The 17,061-nt window shown below is 34.5% G+C and overlaps 1 protein-coding gene across 2 annotated transcripts in view; it reads left to right on the forward strand.

Annotated features, from left to right (window-relative positions):
* Positions 1–2,437: 2,437 nt before the first annotated feature.
* LOC149786271 (polyphosphoinositide phosphatase-like) overlaps positions 2,438–17,061 on the forward strand; it is a 75,050-nt gene continuing 60,426 nt past the window's right edge. For both annotated transcript variants that reach the window (XM_089976650.1, XM_089976651.1), the window contains exons 1-6: positions 2,438–2,760; positions 7,495–7,593; positions 8,942–9,068; positions 9,504–9,660; positions 12,649–12,699; positions 15,194–15,285. In XM_089976650.1, the coding sequence (XP_089832776.1) occupies positions 2,689–2,760; positions 7,495–7,593; positions 8,942–9,068; positions 9,504–9,660; positions 12,649–12,699; positions 15,194–15,285 (598 nt within the window). In that variant the 5' untranslated portion in view covers positions 2,438–2,688. The remainder of the gene's footprint in view (positions 2,761–7,494; positions 7,594–8,941; positions 9,069–9,503; positions 9,661–12,648; positions 12,700–15,193; positions 15,286–17,061) is intronic.

Genomic DNA, 17,061 nt, shown 5'->3' on the forward strand with positions numbered 1-17,061 from the left:
GATTGGGGTGTTGAAGCGAATCATCCTCCCTCTGCGCTCCCCAGAAGAAAGGGGAAAGGAGACTGGGGAAGAAGATGCGTGTGTGGCGCCAGGCCAGGAAGGTGCCATCATTAGATAGGTGCATCTGGAGTTAAAAAAAAAACAGCCCTTTTAAGGGCTACCCAATACTCAAGAAAAGAAATAACAATCAATTTGCCAATGTGTGTAGGTAGAGTAGTGTGAATATAAACACTAACTCTTTTTTAGTGGGAGTGTATGTGTTTGTGTTTGTGTTTGTAACTGATCACGTAAGTTTGTGTTAATAGTAGATTATGGGTTTGTTTATTGTTTATTGTTTATTAGCGTATGTGGAGAATATAGTTTGGGTTTTATTATATGAAATGAGAAAAGTAGGGGATGTTTTCCTTCACGTCCGCGCGTTGTTGGGTCATGATCTAGGTAAGATTATTTTTATGTTTTAAGGGGATGTTTTCCTTCACGTCCGCGCTTTTCGTATAAGAACCCACAGTATTCGTCGTTCAAACCATTCTACAAAGAAGATGGCTTCGAACCAACTGGACAAAATGGAAAAATTACAAGAGGTTTTAGACAATTTAGGAATGATGGAGCAGATGTTAGTAAGACTCAATGAAGACCACTATTCCTATAGTCCCCATCGTGTAAAGATGGAAATTAATAACGTAAGAAAAGTAAAGGACATAATAAGTGGTGTCATGAAAGAGATAAAGGAGAAGAAGGAGGATGAAGAGGAAAGGATAAGAATAAGAAAATATAATGAAAAAATTGAAAAAGAAGAAGAAAATGAGAAGAGGAAGAAAGAAGAGGAGGAAGAGAAGAAGAAAGAAGAGGAGGAGAAAGAAAGAAAGAAAAGAAGAGAAAGAGTGTAGGAGAGAAAATAAGAAGTTGGTTGAGAAAAAGAAGAAATTAGAAGCAGAAGAAGAAAAACCAAAGGCCCTTTTCAGGGCCAGCCATATTTCTCGAAAAAAGAATGACTTTTCAATTGCCTACCCCTTTTTTAAAAATTGTTTTAAAAAAAATTTAAAAAATCCCATGTTCAATTCCCCTTGTCCCTAAACAAGCCCAAACTCTATTCCTCATGTTCAATTCCCATTGTCCCTAGACAAGCCCAAACTCTATTCCCCATGTTAAATTCCCATTGTCCCTAGAGTGGCCCAGCGTTTTTCTCCATGTTAAATTTCCATTGTCCCTATAGTGGCCCGGGGGGGGGGGGGGTCTGTAATGCTAATTCCCATTGTCCCTATGGTGGCCCTATTTACTACTGATACCTATAGAAGAATGCTTGATAATAATAGGCAGAATTAATATTTTAATACAACTAATACTATCATGCAGGTTAGAGAATCCCGGGTTCGAATCTCCGTAGAGTACGAATTAAAAATTCTCTAACCTGTATGAGTTTGTACCTAACTGAATAATGTCCTTGTTTATAAATAATATATTACAGTTTTATTAATAGACCTGCTATTGTTGACAACATAGAATGCTCTAGAAATGAGTTTTTCACCCTCATCCTAGTCCTCATATTGTGACTTTGGTTTCTATATAATGGAGAAGTAAACAGAACTTCTTTGTTCCTATCTTAACATCAGTGTTTAGAGGAGTCAATGTTAGTTGTGTTTCATTTAATATTTGAAATAAGTTATTTATTTAAATTATTCATTGGAATTACAAATTGCTCTTCGATTTTAGGACTAAATCACTGTTTTGGACTTATTCTTAATTCATTGAGGGATATTTTGATTATATCATTGTGATACATAAAAACTGTTAGCACATAAACACTTTGGTACATCATCAAGTTCAAGACTGGCATTCATTAGAAACACCATTGGAATTCGGAATACTCTATACATTCAGACTTGTGATAGAACTTACTAAAAAGTATTTGGAACTTAGTTCATAGTATCATAAGCTCTTTTTAATTTTCACTTTGTATTTCAGATATCGTAGCGATATGACTGATTTTTTTTAAAAGCTATGTTAAAAATCCAAATCACACACACACACACAGACACTGGTTGCCATACGAATTGCTACCGTGAGTACACAGAAGCAGTGCGGCTAGTATATGAACAGTTCAGTGTATTGCTGCCTTGTAAATAGACACTGATATACTGTATCCTACTGACTTACACCTATTTAGGTCCCAATTTGTTCTGGTGAATTTCTATGCTTTGATCAGCGTTCATTATCCAGTTTCCTATTATTATTATTATATTATTATTGTTATTATTATTATTATTATTATTATTATTATTATTATTATTATTTAAAGCTGAGATTGATTAGTCAAGATTTTCAGGAAAGAACTGCCATTGGCGCGTTTACCGCCTTGTTCATAGCTGAAAGGTATTTTCCGGATTTGGATTTGGAGTTTGTAAGTAATTTTAGAACAAGATTGCTGTCTGCTATTTCCAGTTCCGTTGTAAAGGTTGCAGCTTGCACATTTCCTAGATTAACAAATTTTAAAAAATAACATGTGTGCATACCGATTATTTACATATATTTTGCTTGCTTAGGAGTTGTCAGAAATGCTAAAAATATTTGCATTAACTTTATTTTGAAACTTCTTGGAAAATGATATGTTGAGAACACAGGACACGACGAAGGTGCTGCTCTGAAACTAACATATCAATAACTTTATTGTTTGCCTTTGGAATATGATTAATGGTGGAGCAAAAAATGGAGTGTCAGCTTATCTCGTGCATACAGAAGCTAACTTTGTACGAAACGAAAGCGGTATGAAAATAAGTCTATGCTAGTAGTCGGATAGATTGACGTGTTGCCAGCCCCTCCCCCAAAACAGAAACTAACATGGAGATATTTATACAATGTCATTTCGATTCAAAACAAAAAATGAAAAAGATTTGGAATTGTATTACCAAAAGTTAATTCCAGGCTTCTTAAAAACTAGGATATAGCGGGGAGAGTTACCTACCCCTGTTGCTTGAGCATAGCTATACTTAGTCCTACAATGTAAAATGCATCACGTTATTTCTGTTTTGGCGCAGTGTTATACTGCCCAAATAACAATCTTTTATAGCATGTTCCAATGTTGACTGACATCAGAACAAGTGACCAAATTTTAAAGTCATGTTGATTTAGGCGGACTTTACTTACTCTGATGTATTTGTTTTTTTCGTACAAATTCTCACCCATGCGAATGGACATGTCAAGTTCCATGGACCTATATTTCAGTTAGTTGGAATGTAATGGAAGCTGGGAATGCCAAAATTGGTTGAAAAGAATTGATAAATATCTTGAATGATACAAATTATCTAAATACTTTCTTTGATATTAGTGTATCATTATTCGTTTCAGTGAAGAAAGATTCTTCAACCTAATTTGATTTTGGTATTCCCAGCTTCCATATCATGACAACCATCTGAATGGAACATGAAAATGCACCATCAGGATAAAGACAGCAAAATAAATATAATCAATTAGATTTTAAGTTTGTGGAAGAGTGTCAATATGGGCTGCAAAGTGTGTGAGCTATTCCTGAACATTTTTCCTCTCATTCTCCTGTCAGTTGACTTGGGAACATGCTACACAAGGTTATTATTTAGGCAGCAAGACAAAGCACTAAAACATAAATAACACATGATATGCCTTACATTGTAGGAATAAGCTACCCTAAGTCCCACCCAGTTAAATTTTGAAGTTAGACTTTATTATAAACTTTTAAAAGGTGCAAGTCCTTTTTGCATGTTTTAATGGAGTCAGGCAAGTGTTAGTTTTCATACTTTAACCCCTTTATTTACCTTTATCTGGTCATCCAGAGACCCTCTGGGCATAATGAAAAAATACTGAATGCTTCAGTCTGTCTTTCATCATTTATTTATTCATATCCACTGATACTACAGTAAGTGGTTTTTGATAACTGTCTTATGTGTGTGAGTTCTATTTTTTCATATTAGGCTAAGTGACAAAATTATCAGCCAATCAAACAATTTCAAACAAAAGAAATCTGGTACAGTTAATTAGCAGTGTTTTATATGGCCTTGTTATATCATGATTACTTAACCCAGATACTCAAAAGTATATCACTCTTTGGTTTCAAATCCACTGACTCAGTGCAATGAAATTAATAAAAGCACTTCAGTGATATAATTGTCCATTCCTTTATGAACCGATTAACTGACAGTAATGAGCCTTTAATAGTTTTAATTGAGTATATAGAGCAGGGGTGGGCAAAATATAAAGACTGGATCTGGCCCATGACCTCAGTTTATCTATTAATGTACACTATAGAGTGTGGCTTTAAAAATCACTTACCTGGACTGCACCATAGAGGAAGTTGCCCATTCCTGATCAACATTCTATATTATATTGGAAGCAAGACAGTTTTGCTGATCAAAGAGCAGTCAGTGTTTGCATTTGAAGACAAAATATATGTTATAATCTTTTTATTAGAAGTAGTTGTCAGATGAGGAAATCTTTCCTATTTGGACAAAATGAGTATACTATGTTATTTATATAAGGAAGGTCATGAGAAAGATTCAGAGGAGGAAATTCTTGTGAAAGTTGAGGGGTAAAAACTTAAAGCTGCAAGTGAGTAAGATGTAACTCTTTTTACAAAGAGACATAATCGAGACTTTATGGCAGCAAAAAATGTCAAATACGAGACATCTAAGAGACAAAGAAATGTTTTTTTATTTAAATTTTTAAAAAAAATGTAGCTTTGACAATTTGAGTCATATCGCTATGATGTCTGCAGTGTTGTTATTTATAGTGATATCTAGCACTGAAGCATATTGCAGCAGACATGTGGCATCATGTCCCACCCAGTCACATTATCCTGACACCAGGCTGACCAAGTCCTAACAAACATGTTAATGCTAACGGCCACGTGAGACAGCTGCTAGTACCGTTTATATTTTATGCAAGTCTTTGGTATGACTCAACCTGGATTTTGCATCGGAGGCAGATGATCTAACCACTTAAGTCACTGGAGCAGTCCCAAAGATAGATTTAGCCACATCGTGTTGATAATTATTCAGGGCTAAAACCCACCAAGTCTGAAGGAAAAGATGTTTTGCAGTTATTGCAAACAGAATCCTAGACCAGCATAAGTTTTATCAATTCAAACACTATGTATCAATGGAACTGACAAATTCAGATTTAATTAGGCAAGTCTCATTACACTTTTGAGCCTCATAAAGCATGTGCAGCACACAGTATATGTGTAAAATTAGCCAGCATGTGCAGAAAATCCCTGAATTTAGAGTTGTTGATACATGTACTCCACTTGGAAAGGCCATTTTAAACATACACGAGAATGAATTGAAGGAAAGAAAGTGAGAGCTCTCTTTTTCACAGTCTATACCCTAGTCCAATACAGGAAACCATTTTCTGATATAAAAATGCTGTGTACACTCCAGGAGAACAATGTTAAACTCAGTGCTAATTTTAAGAACAGACTTGGGTCAGGAGACTTTGTTCTGTCAGTTGATCAAGTCTTAAGTAGTTAGGGAAAGTGTGAGTTTGAAGAAATTCTTTTCCATTCTTGATGGATGTGCTGATGCTACCATATTTGAGCGATAAAATGTATATTAGATGCCGTGACAATAAAACAACTTAAAATATTAATCCCTTTGAAAAAATAGATGTCCTGTACATTACTTCTTTTGTTTTTATATGGATTAAAATGCATGTATCTCATCGAATCTAAGCAAAAGATTCCAATTTTGGTCCAAGTGAAAATTTAGGAGGTCCTAGTGAATTTTCTTAAACCACTTGTTCTGGACGTGTAGTTGAAAAAAAAATTTGATTTGCCCTGTACAATGTGAAGCCTGTCTATAAAGGGCACTAAAGTGACCACAGGCAAATGTCCTTTTTATATATCGATGTAAAATGATCATAAAAGAACTCTTAAGTATTGGCTACTGCTGTGGTGGCCTAGTGGTTAGAGCGTCCACCTTGGATGCGGGAGTTTGTGCGTTCGATCCCCGGCCGAGTCATACCAAAGACTTACAAAAATGGTATTGACAGCTGCCTTGCTTGGCACTCAGCATTAAGGGGTTAGTGTTAGGACTGGTCAGCTTGGTGTCAGGATAATGTGACTGGGTGAGACATCATGCTACATGTCTGCAGCATGATGCCCAAGTGCTAGACATCACTATAAACTCTCACACTGCAGACATCATAACGATATTACTGAAAAATTGTTAAAGCTACGTTAAAAATTGAAATCACACACACACATACTCTAAGTAGTGTTCTTTATGAACAGGATTCATGTATCTGCTACAGGTGCACAATATTATTGAATATTAAATTGCAATATGAACATTTTGATACTAAATATTTAAATGTTTTATGAAACTAATATTACTAAATCAGTACTTTTACCAACATATTTCCAGTTATGATCATATTTAGAATTAAGGTAACAGAATTCCAATTAATAATAAATCTTTGTCACTGGGAAGCTCTCATTACTTGTTACAGAAGAAGAACTTTGTTGATATCGATCACTGAACTGACATTGACTTTACACTACATGTCTAACAAGTTCCAAAATCATGGCTTAAGTATGACAGTTGGGACCTGTGGATACTTTTTTTTGTTGTTTCCAGGTAAATTCATTTGAAAATTTCACAATTCACTGAGCCTTGTCTTAAGTAGGTACTATAGAAAGTGTACAGAGCAGATGTTACTAAGTCAGGATACATTGGCTAGTAATAAGAAAGAATAATTAATAATAGACTAATGATGAATTCCTATAATGAAATACATTTAAGTTCTCTTGCTTTAATTTCCAGTTCATTTACATAGAATAAGGCTCAGCAGAGTGAAGTAATATAAAGAGTCTGTTTGGAAAATGTGTTTACTGGATGGTTATCCAGACAATAAAGGTTGTGTAGCACACATGTTAAGATAATCACTTGTGAATAAATACATTGTAGGACAACTGGAATTTCCTCATAATACTTTATGTGAGATTAGGAAATCCCAAAGTGGGGTACCACACCTATATTCATTGAGCAGCCATGACTGTTTATTGGCCCACAGGAATTCGTTTCTGTATTCAGATTTATTTAGAAAAATTAGACATCAAGGTATCCTGTATACAAATTAAGCAAATCACATTCAATCTGGCTTATCCGGAGCAAATAACAACAGTGACACATTGCATCTTATAAACATTTGCAGCATGTTAGCAGTCTTATTGATAATTGTATCAATATTTGTGATCATTTAAATTCAGAAAGTTTTGAAGTATCGGTTGTTTCTTTATCAGTAATATATTGCAATAATATTGGCAATATTCCATTAAATATTGCAGCATGATTTTCATTTCCATAACCACTGCTGGAGTCCACTTCGATAGATTTAGCTTTTGCTACTTACAAAAATTTTCAACGAAACTTTATATATGATGGGTGAAGTTAAAAAATACTTTGTAAGACTATATTATTTTTTCAAAATTTAACAACATTTGCATTAATATTATGTTCTTCATTTCAGCGGTATTATATAGTGGGTTCCAACGAAACAGAAACTTCATTTAGGGTGTTGAAGATAGACCGTACAGAGCCGAAGGATTTACAGATTCAAGATGATAAGGTATTGTAAGCTTTAAAATGGTGATAAGCTTCCTTAATTGGGATGCAGCAAGATGGTATAGTGACTATGCTTCGCGCCAGTATATATTTGCCGGTATTCAAATTACAAAGAATAACTGCAGACAATCAAAACCATGCAGAGATCCTCAGAATGATATCATTGATGAATTGTCAAAAAAATTCTCACCATGCCTGGATGTAACGTTTGTGTCATAAGTGTCATGTCCCAAAATCAGATACATATTATGCCAATCTCATAAGATCCTGACTGTGTTTGACTAGGTTAGAAATCTTATGCTTGATACCAGTTGTACAAAGAATGCAGCACTAGAACTTAAGAAGTTTATAAACTGGTTTGGTGTCTGAGTTTTGTTTTGGATTCTTATGAAATAGTGGTAACAACTAGAAAAACAGCTGACAAGTAGTGTTTATTTTATATTGTATATATTCACTCTGATCTAAAATCACCTGATGTCATACATCCTTTTTTGTTCATTTGCAGATGAAAAGAAAGTATGCCTACTTTGTTGCCATAGTTCCATGGGTGTAAACAACATCTTGTCTATGGAATTTTTGTTTGTTAAAGATAGAAAATAGTATAAATGATTATAAATTGGCAAACAATTTCAATTTGCTTCATATTTTCCTTTAAATTCATGCAGAAATGTTTAGATGTTGCAAGTGATTTTCAAGAATGTCAGATTTTCCAGCCTCTGTACATTTGATGACCAGGATCCATTCATGTTCATTGTTATGTGCTTGTAAGTTTTAATATTTCGATAACACTTTTTGGATCGAGAATGATTTCATAACAGTTGTTCTTTCAGAAAGAAAGGAAAAGAGTAGTCAGTACAAGTAAAAACTTAATAATTGTTCTTTTACCATGCTCCATTAATTTTCTCATCATTGTTGTCATAAAATATTCCTTTTTATAACCCATGATGAAAATGGTCGGCATGTAGTGTTAGCCTTTTTCTTTACTATATCTGTCTTTCTGCATATGATGGGGGGCCCTGGTTTGCAGAGTGGTATAAAGTGCTCGCCTTTACTGAACACTGATATCTCATGGGTGTGTGAGAAAGCTGCCAGTTGCTTCCCGTAGGTCGGTGGTTCTTCCTGGTGTTTTCCCAGGTTCTTCCTCCACCAGATATACATGTATTGCCTATCATGTGCTGGAAAAGGCATTAAACCCACAAAAACCAAAACTCTCTGCCCATGACAGTTTGATTTAGTTTTTTCTTATAGGTCAGTTCTCAGGTACTAAGGCCATGCATGTGTACTCCATAAACACATGTCTAGTTTTCTTTCTTGAAACTAATTTGGAGTTTATTCTTAACTTTTTCTTGCAGCACACATACAACAAGATTGAAATTGCTGATTTGCTAACCACAATTGAACATGGCAACCTGCCAAAGACAACACAGAAGGGAAGCAATATTGGATTCACAAGAACTGTCTCTGCTTTTGGAATCGTAGGTAATGGCATCAATCTTTGCATTTAAATTATAATGGGTGTTGGCATCTTTTCTAGAATGTGCATTGTGGGATTTGTAAAAATTCCTTAAAATTTAATGTGTTAAAATTGTCTGCTATCTTTTCAAGGCCTACTCTCACATCACTAAATCCCTCCTATTTTCAGAAAATTTGTTCTTTTTTTCACAATGGATGGGTGAACTTCATTTTTGTTGTTCTTGAATAGACCCAGGATCTTTCTAACCCATACTGAGACTGGAGAGATAATACATTTAAAATACTGCCTTCTGCTAATAGTAGTCTATAGGTATTTTATCTGTATTCTCTATCCCATGTTAAAATTAGTAATTGAAGTAGAGACTGAATTATTTAAAATAAAGTTTCAAGATGAGAAGTTATAAAAATGTTGTAGGTTTCATAATTTTATTTTATTCACAGGTTTTGTCAGATTTCTGGAGGGCTACTACATTATCCTGATCACTAAACGTAGGAAAATTGCTCTAATCGGACCCCACACAATTTACAAGATTGTTGACACTGCCATGTTGTACATTCCAAATGACAGTGTCAGGTACACCCATCCGGATGAGAGCAAGTAAGTACAGTGGTCCCTAGCAATAAACCCATTAAGGATACCAATGACCTGTAATAATATAGGCTTGTTCATGACTCGTTAATTTGATTTAATGTTACTCTATTTTGTTCTTTTTTTACTTCATTTTATTCATCTAAATATGTAGTTTTACATTATTAAATGTCGATATTTTTTTGCAGTGTTTTAAATAACTTTAATATTATAACATAATGCAGTAAATCTTTCAACAATTGTTGCAAAGTTTACTAAAAGAGGAAGTATTCAAGATACACCTACATTTGCATATCAGTATAAAAACATTGGAAAACTAGTCTCATTGAAAGAGTCTCCATTAGTCATTAACAGTCTGTCACTCCCGTATTGAAGCCTCAAGGCAGCCACCAAGTTCTATACCAAATAAGGATATTTTTACCATCTGTATCCGGAATCGGCCAATGTGGGAATGTGAGAAAGCTTGCCAGTAGCTTCTCATGGGCCGGTGGTTCTTTCCAGGGTTTTCCCGGGTTCTTCCATCACCATTAATAATGGTTGCCATGTATAGCTTATCGTGTGCTGAAAAATGGCGTTAAACCCTACAACAACAGCAGCAACTATATTGATGAATAGCAAGAATGAATGATTGCTATTTTGAGTTTGAGCTGTGATCAGTGTTGGTTCTGGCACTTGTCAAAATTACCAGAAGTGACCAAATATCTCAGAGAGACTTCCATTTGAATTAAAATTGTGAGATTTGTGATTCATATAGTCTTGTTTGCCCAGGTTTTTACCATTATAGTTTGATAAGTATAAACTGAGGTTCTTAAACATTAAATATTATTGTGAGGTGACAACAGTACCTGCATTCCAGAACTATGGGCTGTTCATAAGGAGCATCATTTTAAAGAGGTTGTTATCCACACCTAAGGCACACTATGTACCAGTGTACACCATAAAATGGAAATGGCATGTTTATGTACCAGTATGGATCTAAAGTGCAATGTGCTTCTGAGGTTATATGAAAGTTGCTTAGTTTCTCCATAAAATACATTACCTAATGACATTAGCATTAGGAAATAAACTCCACAACCTCCCAAAATAATGCTCTTCCAAAAGAGGAACCCATCCATTGGACCATACCCACTCGTAGGAATCACATTTGTATCACCTTATCCAAAAAGCTGCATCTAAATTGCAGGTTTTTAGAGATTTTGCTTCCATGCAGTTGTCCCACCTATCGACATGCAAGTTGGAGAATGTTGGCAAAGATACCACTCCCATTTTGGCACAAGGTCCGCTGCATGTCTTTCCCTTGCCTTAGTGCCTTTATGACCAGGTAGATGAGATTGCAGTCTGATCTTGCAGACCTTCACTACTTGCAAGACCCTTGCCAGATGTCCTTTGCTATACTGGCTGTTAACTAGTGCATCCATTTGTCAAGTGGTTTGTTGGTCAGAGATCAATGAATTGACTTCTGTCCAGTCAACAGATTCATCTGCAATGATTGAGTAACATTTTTCATCCATCTTGTCTGTTAGTCTGGCTGTCCAACTGGCATTCCTGACATGACATGCCTTGCTGGGATTCCATGCTGTATTGGCCACCCAGAATGTGTCAATCACCTAGCCATATGTTCTTGCAGTCTGGGGATCATTCTGTTTTGGATATGCGGAGTCCAGCATTATTTGGCTTATTTAATGGACAGGTACCACTCCTCTCTTAGAGACAATGTGGCAGCATCACGTCCATGTGATAGGCTCTTTCCAAGCATAGTGTGTAGGATGATCATAACCTTTCTGTTCAAGAATGGGGCTGTCTTGATTTGCCACAGCACTCCCACACAAATGTGTAATGGATGGAATTAGATTCAAGACTGCAGTCAAAGAAATTTATCTCATTTTGTCAACCTGTGGTGAACCTGATATTAATAAATGTCTTTGGTTGATGCTTATGAAGAAGATGAGAACCACTCATGGAGAATTCTTCACCAGTTGTATTGAAGAAATTACCAGGCACAATTTTGTCAAAGTCTGATACCCTGGTAATGCCTTAAGTGTTTTTCTTAGTGAGCCAACTGCTGACATTGGTCTCACTTGCACATAGCCAGTCTTAGTTTGGATAAGGATATTTCTGATGTTAACAAATCTGCCGACATGTTTTATTAGATCAAGAGACAAGTATTTAATGCCATATCAAAACTGATGAGAGATACTTTAGCAACTTCCTCCTTGTAAGTTTTGATTCCATGAGCCATTTTCCACCTGGCAGAAATCACAGGTAGTAGTCACGCATGGAAATTAGTGTGATGCATATTCAAGGTTAATAACACAGTGTACAATGGATAATGCATTAAGACTTCTTGCAGTTCAGATTTGGTGAGAAATGATATCCTCTTGCACTTTTCTTTAACCACATCACACAGGTGCTTGGCACTCCTTGCCTTTCAGCTACTCATTTAGCTTCATGAGGTCTAGTGTTAGAGCAGGACAGATCATCGGCAGAAGCATAAAGGAAGTTTGCCACAACAGTAATAGTCTTTTCACAGCCAAATGAATTTCTGGCAGCCACAGTGGAGCCTTCTGCAAAAAAAAAGAGTTCTGCACTTCAGACTTGGAGATATATCTTGACAACTTAAAGGCTTTCAGTTTTAAAGGTATGGGAGGGAAAGTAGCACATTTTTATTAACTGGTGTCAGGACATTGTTGTCATCCCCCGCTTATTAATTACTGATTAATCAATAAAAAAAAAAGAAAAGAAAACCAGTGTTGCTTTGATATGCTCACTTTGCACCTGTTTAGCTCTGGGCTTGATCTCCCAGTTCTGTTGTATGCAAGATGATAAACCCCCCCCCCACATCTTAAGTTGGTTATTTTCTCTGGTTTCTCCAGTTTTTTTTTTCCATCATAAGGACGATCCTACACTATGAGCTGCATTACCTGAGCATAATTACTAAAATTTATTTTAATGTTTCTTAAATTCTTATTTTTCTAAGATGCTCTCTTTATCTTTCAGGTATGTCAAACTGTTCCAGAGTGTGGATTTATCCACTAACTTCTACTTCAGGTATGATCTGTACAAAATTCAGTTTATTTTCAATTCCCGTAGATAAGTATGCCATGCTAAGAGAAGAAAATACAGGTATTGTGTTTCTGCTCATACATATATGTGATCTTATGTCATGCAGGTACTCACACTGCTGAAGTTAGAAACTTAAGACACTGGGATTTGGTTGCACTAGATTTTGATAGTTTAGATCAATTATTTAGGTGGAGCTTAGTGGGGAAGGGGATATGTACTCATGTTAATGTTGGGGTTCAAACATCATACACTCAGATATGCCATTGCAGAGCAAGTGTTTTCTTTGTTCTTCTGATTACTCCAAACTGCATAGACCCAGATCTGCTGGCACATCATGCAATCAAAGGACTGGTTCTGTGCAGTTTGCTATATGATCTGACCTGTACATGAGTATATATGGTATATATTGATTGAGTTGGGATAAATTAAAATAGGAATTGGATAATGCTGCATTGCTACAGACTTTTTAATAAGCATGGTGTGTTAATCATAGAAGTCAATATATTCTATATGAACAACATAGTTTTACCTTTTATACTAATATATTATACTTAGTTCTGCCTTTATTTTTAGATTTCTTTATTTCTTATGTTTGATGCACAGAAAAACCTCTTAAAGACAGGGTTTTCCATGATGCATAAATCACATGTCATTCACACAAAATTAGCCAATGACACATAAATCAAAATTCAAGCTTTACATTGTAATTGTTAGTCTTATTACATTAGATACTTGTTATTTCTGGTTCATGGAAGGCAGTGTGCTCTGGTAACTAAAGTGCATTTAGACTGCTACAGGATTATATTTATAAGGAAATTATAAAATATTAGGAAAAGCTATTAAATACATGCCAAGATTTGCTGTTACAGTCACAATGGCTCAGGTTTTCTCAACTGCTAATTTGTATGTGGAGCTTCCGTGGCAGTCACAGTCACCTATTAAGAACAAGAGAACTGCAGTTGAATTGGATGAGCATCAAAGACAAAAATTTAGGCTTTTCTTTCTATGTGGTTCAGTTATTACTCATGGTTAATATATGACAAAAGTACCAGTGTGGTGACATATGATGTGTGCATAAGAACTGGTCAGTCAAAACCATTTACAGCTGGATGCACATACATTAGAAATTCAGCATTAGTTTACCAAAGTTGCTCAAAATCTTGTGTTGAGGGTCTGAAACAACTTTAGTTGCAGTCACACTTGAAGAAAGATGTAAAAAAGTCAGCAGGAAAATAGCTTTAAAAGTGAGTTGTTGAATAGTTGCAAATGGTATATGATGTGCATCCTGTCTTGTCAAATTGGTTTCAGCTGCTGTTCTAATCACTTTATACAGTGCTGTTTGTGAAAGGGGATTTTCTCAGCAAAATATACTAAAACAAAAACTTTGAAACAGGCTGAACCTGGAAAGACTTAACAGTCTTCTGAAGGTTAGGCTTCTCCTTCATTAAATGAATTTTCTCTCTGTAGCAGGTGCTTTTGGGGACATGGAAAGAAAGAAACAGCAGTAGATTTGTTTGTTAAACTGTCCATTAGTAGAAATGTAAAATTTTAAATATTTACAGAGTGTTATTGACTTATGAACTTAATCTAATTAAGATGAAAAAAAAATATAAATATAATAGGTATCACTGCTTTTAATTTTTTCTTTAAAATTTCATACATAATTGCCAAAAAGGTCTTTTCATCCTTTGATCCCCAAAACTACTTTCGCTCACAATTTTTCAAAGGGAAGGTCCACATTACATGCAATTTTAAAACCATAGGAAAACATTATCAGAGACCATATCCCTTGGGACCAAATTAAAGTTTGATTTATACAGTGTTTTAGATTTCTGAATTAATATAATAGAAAGAAGGAAAAATTCAGGACCATTAAACATGTTCACTTTGAAGGGTATTTTGGTTTTCTGGGGTTAGTGGGTCTTATTGTAATTTGTATGGTTGCCATAGGATGGGATTTTAATGTATATTTTTGATTTGCACATTTTTCTAGTCAGACATAATGGTATGCTTAGCTTAAAATAAGATAAACTATCTTTTATTTATTTATAAAATCAGAATTTAGTTGTTTGTAATTTCCTGTCAAAGAAATTGCATCACACTCGCATACATGTATTTAACATTTAGCATTGTCACATTGGCATGTCTTTGAGTGATGCAGAGTCTTTAGTATTGGTTCTTTGATAAATAAAATCTCAAAATCATACCATCAAACATGAAATTAATATTGAAAAGAGCTGTTGATGTTTTTAAAAGAATTTCTAATATATGTGCATATAGTTGGAATCTTAAAATGAATTATTTTTTATTATATGAAAACAGATGGCATAAGGATTATAGCATTTGAATGTGAACTATATGGGAATCAGATGTGTTTTTCCTAATATTTAGTTTGATAATATCTTTATGTTATATATTACTGATGCAAAGTTTCTTGTAATTCATGCAAAACCTAATTAGTTTGCTTGCTTTCTTTCAGCTACAGCTATGACCTGACACACACCCTTCAGTTTAATATGACCCCAATCATACCAAGTAATATGCAACATACAGGCCAGGAAAATAACAAAGGCAAGAGATGAAGCTTGTTTTATAATTAAGTCTGGTGCAGCATCAGCAGTTGCACAAATAGACTTGCTGTGTATAGAGTATTAAGTACTTTCATATATAACCCAACAAATTTAATATTCATGCAGTTAAACTTTTCAAAACCAAAACCACCTACAGTGAACTGAAATCCTTTTGAAACTGAATTATAATTTTTATTCCAGATTTCTCCTTTAATTTCTGTAAACTTTTTAGTCAGTAAACTGAAATATCTCTAATCGAAAAAAAGAAAACCACATAGAAATGTTTGAAGTTTAGTGTCATTTTTTAAAACTAAAATGAGTGTTATAAAACTGAAACTTAATCAGAGAATGTGGTCAGCCAGTGGTCTTAAAACAGTCTGAAGCCCTGCAGAGTAAAATAAAACCTGACGTAGAACCACATAAAGATGTTATGAAAGCCTCGCTATCATTGATATCTGCTTTTGATTTTATATATATATATATATATATATATATATATATATATATATATATATATAGATACATACATACATACATACATACATGCATACATGCATACATACATGCATACATACATGCATACATACCACCATGTCGGTCAATTCTGCATGTCGGGTAATTCTGTGCAATGATACATCATTTCCGTAAACATTTGATCAAATGCTTTTATTGGTCAAAAATCCATTTTGTATCAAGAAAAAAATGATCATGCTTTAATTAAGGAAAGTGATATTCATAAAATGTACAAAATTGTCCCACATTTTGACTCGAAATGCATATGAAAGTGTGATTTATAAATCTCAACATGAAGACACTCCATGACCTTCTTGAACAGTAACCCAGAAAATCCTGTTTACTTTGTATCTTTTTTAATCATACATGTATACCATAAAACAATTATACATCTTAATTCAAGTTCAAATTTTGCACGAAGTTGTCCCACACATACAAAATCGTCTGCTACCCAACGTGTCAACTTGCCGCGAGAACAGGATTCTTATGACATTCCGTGCATATAGTCTGTTTCTAAATTCTTTAATAATTTTTTCCCATAAACAAGATGTTGCAAACACATTACATCCTATTCATTGTTGTTTCTCTTCCACATAATAGCTTATTTTTCATAAAATGTTGAACTTTACTAAATTTTTTACAAGGTCGGTTTAGTTTGCTTAATATCTCTTGCCATTTATTGGCATTGTTACATTGAATTTTGTAAAACTAGTTATAAACCTGACCTAATTACTCGATTGAACGGCTGACAGATACAGACCAAAGTAATGTATTTCATTTCTTTAGCTCAATGGATAAACATTACATCTTTTCAAAGCTGTGTGCAGAACAAGCCGACATATCGTGAGTCATAAAAACATGTGTCCAAATTTAATATTATTTTGAACAGAATATTCTGGTGACAATTGCCTCTTTTCAAATGGTAAGCATTACAGTATTCTATTTTTGTCAATCTGTTGAATTTGGTATGCGTTTTGCTTCAATATTGGAGACTGAAACCTTGGGTGCGCAGAAATGCCTGACAGCATTGCATATATATATATATATATATATATATATATATATATATATATATATATATATATATATATATATATATATATTTATTTATTGTGTGCACTTGATTGTTTGTCTTCTTCATTACAGACATCTTGATGCATGCAATTGCTCATTGGTACACACATGTAATGTGTATGCACATTGGTACAAAATATTTGGCCCAATGTTTTAGACAAGAAACTCAAGTGCACGCCCCATTACATCC

This window comes from Sinohyriopsis cumingii, chromosome 12 (assembly GCF_028554795.1).
Source record: "Sinohyriopsis cumingii isolate HCF-2022 chromosome 12, ASM2855479v2, whole genome shotgun sequence".
NCBI classification, from domain to species: Eukaryota; Metazoa; Mollusca; class Bivalvia; order Unionida; family Unionidae; genus Sinohyriopsis; species Sinohyriopsis cumingii.